At 40.2% G+C, this 7,114-nt stretch overlaps 1 protein-coding gene across 1 annotated transcript; it reads left to right on the top strand.

Moving 5' to 3' along the window:
- Positions 1-1,070: 1,070 nt before the first annotated feature.
- LOC145089005 (uncharacterized) lies at positions 1,071-2,342 on the top strand. Its single transcript, XM_079027510.1, has 2 exons — positions 1,071-1,827; positions 1,945-2,342. Exons 1-2 carry the CDS (start codon positions 1,071-1,073, stop codon positions 2,340-2,342), a joined length of 1,155 nt encoding a protein of 384 aa, XP_078883636.1.
- The last annotated feature ends 4,772 nt before the right edge of the window (positions 2,343-7,114 follow it).

The raw sequence follows: 7,114 nt of genomic DNA, 5'->3' as shown, positions 1-7,114 counted from the left end.
TGCATTGGTTAGACCGTCCTATCCACCACCACAACCTCAATACCAACATCAACAACCACACTATCAACCCAAACCGCACCCTCCACATCATCATAAACAACCTCCTCAATCTCAACCAAGTAGCTCCGGAATGTCTCTTGAAGACATTGTCAAATCTCTAGCCACTAGTACCCAACAATTCAAAAAAGAAACAAGGACTAGTATCTCCAACCTTGAAGAACAAATGGGAGATATAGTTACATCCATAAGCAAGTTGGAATCTCGTGGTAAACTCCCTTATCAAACTGAAAAGAACCCAAATGTCAAAGTGGTGACCTTGAGAAGTGGCAAACAAGCCGGAGAAAGTAGTTCAAAGAAGAAACCAAGAGAAGAAGAGGAAGAAATAGAGATCGTCCCCATTGAGGATCCCATAGCCAAGAATGACGCACAAGTCAGAGTCCCAAAGAAGACTACTCCTCTAGTGACACCAATAGCCACTCACCCACCATTCCCCTCCCGATTTGCAACTTCACAGAAGAATATGGAGGAGAAAGAGATCTTGGACACCTTCCAAAAGGTGGAAGTGAACATCCCTTTACTTGATGCCATCAAACAAATTCCGAGATATGCAAAGTTCTTGAAGGAGCTTTGCACCAACAAGAGAAAGTTGAAAGGGAATGAGAAAATCTCGATGAACGAAAACGCATCCGCGGTCTTACAAAGGAAGCTTCCACCCAAGTGTAAAGATCCAGGAATGTTCACAGTCCCTTGCGAGATTGGAGATGTCACCTTCAGTAGTACTATGCTTGATCTTGGTGCCTCTATAAATGTCATGCCTTACTCGGTGTATGAATCATTGAATGTCGGACCCTTAAGCGAAACCGGTGTCATAATATCTATCGCGGAGTGTCTTTCCTAGAGGTGTTTTGGAAGATGTCCTAGTTCAAGTAAACCAATTGGTCTTCCCGGCGGATTTCTATGTGATTGACCTAGATGAACAAGTATCCTCAAAATCGGGTATAATCTTACTTGGGCGACCATTCTTGAAGACGGCTAGAACGAAGATTGATGTGTATTCGGGAAGCTTGACAATGGAGTTTGATGGTGAAACAATAAGTTTCAACATTTATGACGCTATGAGATATCCTAGTGATGTTTCCTCTTTGTGTTTTGTTGATATTATTAAACCAATGACCCAAGAGTTGTTCGAGTTGTGTGATGATGACATGTTAGAGATGATCTTGAGCAAGGGGTTTGACTGTGCAAAATTGGCCAAGAAATTGAAGCTTTACTCGTTACACCCCGAAATTGAAAGATTAGTCAACAATTTGGAAATCAAGAAGACCACCCAATTTAGTGTGAAGCAGATTGAATTACCTCAAACTCACACGAGATCGCCACCCTCCTTTATCCAACCGCCCGAATTAGAATTGAAGGTCCTCCCTCAACATTTGAAGTACGCGTACTTGGGAGACAACGAGACTCTCCCGATCATCATTTCAACTCACCTAACCAAGTGCGAAGAGGAACAACTCCTAAAGGTGTTGAGGGGACATAAAGAAGCAATGGGTTGGACGATTGCGGATATTAAAGGGGGTTGTATGATTGCGGATATTAAAGGATTGAGTCCCTCCACTTGTATGCACAAGATCCTAATGGAGGATGAATGCAAGCCAAGCCGGGACGCACAAAGAAGGTTGAATCCGCCAATGATGGAAGTGGTCAAGAAAGGGATTTTGAAGCTCCTAGACGCGGGGATGATCTATCCAATATCGGATAGCAAGTGGGTGAGCCCGGTGCAAGTCGTTCCAAAGAAGATGGGAATCACGGTGGTCGAGAACAACAAAGGTATGATGGTCCCCACCCGTGTGCAAAACGGGTGGAGAGTATGTATTGACTACTGCAAACTCAATGCAAGCACAAGAAAAGATCCTTTCCCATTACCTTTCATTGACCAAATGTTAGAAAGGTTGGCCGGGAAATCTCATTATTATTGTCTCCACGGGTATTCCGGTTTTCACCAAATCCCGGTGGCACCGGAGGACCAAGAAAAGACAACATTTACATGTCCATTTGGTACTTTTGCATACCGGAGAATTCCATTCGGATTATGTAATGCCCCGGCCACTTTCCAACGTTGTATGGTTAGTATCTTTTCAAAATACATTGAAAACATAATTGAGGTTTTTATGGATGATTTCACGGTATATGGCAACTCTTTTCAAGAATGTTTGACTAATCTCACAAAATTTTTAATAAGATGCATTGAAACCAACTTGGTTTTGAATTTTGAGAAATGTCATTTCATGGTGAGTGAAGGTCTTATTTTGGGTCACATTGTGTCTAAAAAGGAATTGAGGTAGATAAGGCCAAAATTGATGTTATTCAAAGCTTACCTTACCCGACTTGTGTTCGGGAAGTTCACTCTTTTTTGGGCCATGCAGGTTTCTACCAAAGGTTCATCAAGGATTTTTCAAAGATAACAAGACCAATGTGCCAACTCTTGCAAAAGGAGGTCGATTTCGAGTTCAATGAGGCGTGAAAAGAAGCTTTTGATAAGCTCAAAGAGTTGCTTACATCCGCTCCCATCATGCAAGCACCAAATTGGGATCTCCCCTTTGAGATTATGTGTGATGCAAGCAACTATGCGATAGGCACCGTTTTGGGTCAAAAGAATAGGAGGGCCTCTCACGTGATCTACTATGCATTAAGGACACTAGACAATGCTCAATGCAACTACTCTACCATGGAGAAGGAGCTGTTGGCCATAGTATTTGCTTTGGAGAAGTTTCGGCAATATCTACTTGGCACCAAAGTCATAGTGTATTCGGATCATGCGGCTCTCACGTACTTGATGACAAAGAAAGATGCAAAGTCGAGACCCATCTGGTGGATCCTACTGTTACAAGAATTTGACTTGAAAATCCGGGACAAGAGCGGATGCGAGAACCTCGTGGCCAATCATCTAAGTCAGATCACTTCAAATGAAACTCCTCTCCCATTGCGGGACGAGTTTCCGGATGAGCATCTCTTTTCCCTTACTCAATCTATTCCTTGGTATGCCGATATCGTTAACTTTTTGGTCACAAAAAGGTATCCCGACACATTCACACGTGCTCAAAAAGAAAAGTTGAAAATTGATGCAAAATATTGTATGTGGGATGAGCCTTATTTGTGGAAACATTGTCCCGATCAAATCATTAGGCGATGTTTACCCCAACAAGAGCACCAATCCATTTTGCTATTTTGTCATGAATTTGCTTGTGGGGGACACTTTGGACCTAGCCAAACCTTGAGAAAGGTTCTTGAATGTGGATTATGTCACAACCAGAAATTTTGTGTCTTGTAATCATTACACTCAAGTAAAATGTTGAATCAAAACTTAAGAGCATGTATGATGCTTACTATATGACATCAAAATTTTCAATCAAATACAGCATACAAGTAATTCAAATAGTCAGCAAGCAATTGGAAACCCTAGAAGTTCTTTTTTAGTCCATTTTGGACTAGGACTTCCTTATTGGAGTCAAAGGACCAATAAGCTTCCAATTTGACTATCATGGGCTTAGAACCTTTAAATGGGCTTTAATTGGACCCACTTTCATTCATTTTAACATTTTGGGCCATATTGGGCCTAGAATGAAATAAAACACCTTAATGGACCTCATTGGGCCATAACCAACCTAATTAGCCCTAAAGGGCCACAAGAATCATATTCATATTTATTGGGGCCATGAATTGCTCTAAAAGGGCTAAAGGGGCGAAAAACCATTAACTTGGACTCCATGTTATGGGCTTAAACATAAAAGGCCCAAAACTCCATCTCTCTTCTCTATTTCTCGGCCCAACACAAAAAGACAAAAAGAAAAAAAAAAGAGAGAGACTAATTAGAATTAAACCTTGACACATCATTATTACTCAAAGGATATCAAGGTTTAATACATCATATACATCTAGAGCATCTCATGTTCCCATGCAACTTCTCTCTCTCCCTCTCCCTTCTTGTTTCAGCCGAGAGCCAAACCACACACACACACAACATCAAAACTCTTCCAAACTCTCTCAAATATTCTCCTCCTTCCCACTCCAAAATCTCGAAATTTTGCTTGTGCATCAAGAGGATTTCAAGAAAATATCATCACTTCTTGGTAAGTTACACATATCTAAGGATTTTATAACTCTTTTCTCATGATTAGATCCCTTCTCTTAAACATTTGTGGTAATCATGCTCTTAGAATCACCTCAAGGTCAAGATCATCATCAAAGGGTTGCTAAGGCCGAAAATCACCTCATTTTCTTCCATCTTTTCTCCAAAACCGAAACCACACCCAAAGGTGAGCTTCATACTCCCTATTTTTTGGGTTTATAAGTTTTGTGGGGGGGGGGGGGGAATACAAGTGAATGTGTAGATCTATGTGTATTTATATGCCTTGTATGATTTTTATGCTTATAGTTGTGTTTTTGTGTGATTATGATGTTGGATCTAGTCAAAGACCCTTAAAAATCGAGATATACTTTATGTTAAATGATACTAGCATAAATTATATTACTACATACAAGTTATTACAAGAAAAATAACCAAGTTGCTTAGTAACATCTTCTTTGGGTTAAAAACTCATTTTTGGACTCAAAATGTTAAAAATATAAAGTTAAAGGGCCCAAAATGACAAATTACGAATTCTGATGGGTGAAATGAGACAAAACAGTTTCAATAATGTATTTTCTAGAAATATACTCTTTTGAAGGATTAAAAATATAAATTTCAAGCATAATGGGCTAAAAATGACATTTTCGGCCCAATAAGGCCCAATATGCGAAATTTTCCAATTTGAGGGGCTGAAACTGTGTTTTTCTGAAAAACAGTGGACTACTAGTGTTCCAAGTCCTTTTCAAAGGTTAAAAATGCTTTGCATAATTAAAAAGGACCAAAGTTGCAAAAATTTTCCAATTTGGGCCAAAAGTGTAAAAACTGCGAAAAAGGGAGGTTACAGCCGAGAAAACTGTATTTTGAGGGACTAAAACTGTTTTCAAATAAAAATGTGCTGAAAAATATCAATTTCAACAAGTTTTGATATTAAAATGCCAAGAAAAATGGATTAAGGACTAATTCGGAAATTAATTTATTCAAAGGGTTGAAAAGGTAAATTTACAAAATAAAAAGGGGCTGTAAACAGAAAAATTTCAATGTTTAAATCAATACATCCATTGCGATAAAATACTGACACTGCGACTGCCGACAAATCACAATACACAACAACACCAGAAATCGTTATCAAACGAATTGATTCGGTCTCGAATCAATAACAAATCCGAAACTACTAACACGACGACAACTCGATTCATACACGGAAAATTCGGGAATTCAATACACACGTGGGAATATACAGACGTCGATACACCATCTTTGGGCACAAAAGTGTCAAATCTTGTTTGTTGGGCCTAGCTAGCCCAATGACCTGATCTTTAAGCCCGAAGACTACATCCTTAGGAGTTGTTGGGTCTTACATGATCCAACACAGCGTAAAAGGACTTTCAATGGCCTTTATACTATTGGGCCCCAAGGGTCCTTTGGTACTGCCAGTAAAGTCGAGAATTCACAAATGCGAGTCGGGCTAAGCGCCCTTTGCACTCACTATATCCCCGACCGACTAATGGGATTATTGAGGTCTTCGTGCCATCTTTTCTCCTCGGATGTGGGACTACAAGAAGTCAGGGCGGTTGGATTACGTGAATAGTACGGACGACGCCTAAGGGATCGTTAGTATAGTTGTAAAGTGGTCGTTTGTGTTAACGCGTGTTTATAACAGTTCACCATGCACAATAATCCAATGTCGCCTGGAATCAATGACTTCACATACCGCGATGGTACAACAACTATACGGAATTCAAAGTGTTAGGAAAACATCGGGTTTTCCTAGGGTTATTCAATACATATAGTTACGAGATGCACACCAAGTTTAATAAACTCTTTTTACAATTATAGAAACAAACAAGCATACGTACGGATCTTCACAAACTTTTTCATAAACTCTTTTCAGAAAATATCGGATTTTCTGGTGGTTTTCAAAACAATACAAAGCACTTCTTTTCAAACACCGCTTATGAACTCACCAACATTTCATATGTTGACGTTTTTCAAAGTACTTGTATTCTCAGGTAACAGGTAAACCAAGGGGAAAAATGTACTCGGTGATGGCTTGCAGTTTGTTTATCTATTATCGAACAATTTATTTTTTTGGGAATGTAATGTTAAAACAATGTACTAAGTGTAAACTCTACCAGTTGTACTATCTCAATGCATGGTGATGAATGATGTTATGTTTCATATATATTCAATGTTATGGTATTCAATTGAGTCACGACAGCCCTCGGACGTTTCCGCCGTCTGGTTCGGGGGTGTGACAGGTTGGTATCAGAGCTTTGTTTATAGTGAACTAGCATATCTAGCCACACATTGATATGCAACTATAAACCAAAAAGAGGGACTAACATAACTCTGAAGAAAACAAGTAAATAAAACACCCTTTCTTGCATTAGGAACAAGAACATAACGCCGAACCAAACATGATAATGCTAGTATCCCGGTTAATTCAGGACTGTTCTTAGTAGTATCAAGGGGGTGGATGTAGCCTGATCAACTACATTCCCTCCAAGGTATAACTAATGCATGTCCTGATGAAATCGTGATATCTATGGAACCTAAAACTACACCCCTTTATCACCAAAAAGAGAACGTCTGTTTAGTATACATCATAAACGTGGGAGTGATGATAGTTTATACTTTCCCCCAGTCGTCATGGAGGGAGATCAGTCGGGTATCCAGTTCCATCAAGTACTAGTGGCTCACGGGATGCTTGAAGATGAATCAGAAGGGAATCCAGAGGAAGCACACGACGTCCTACCTGACGAATACATAGACACCATCTACGAATTTGGAGAGACCGACGATGACGCCGAGGAAGGGCAAGACCGGGACAAGGATCACATCCCATCGTGTGAGAACGAGGCGCAACCAAACCACCCCGCCCCACCAATGAACCCCCCTAAGGGAGAACCGTTCCCCCGAAGCTGAGATCGCCGTACTGCGACAACAGTTGTATGATATGGAGGCTCGGACAGTGCGAGCTGAGCATGA

Source organism: Lactuca serriola, chromosome 2 (assembly GCF_051521515.1).
Source record: "Lactuca serriola cultivar US96UC23 chromosome 2, Lser_US96UC23_V15, whole genome shotgun sequence".
NCBI classification, from domain to species: domain Eukaryota; kingdom Viridiplantae; phylum Streptophyta; class Magnoliopsida; order Asterales; family Asteraceae; genus Lactuca; species Lactuca serriola.
The sequence above is the reverse complement of the archived record's forward strand: the minus strand, read 5'-3'. Positions and strand labels throughout refer to the sequence as shown.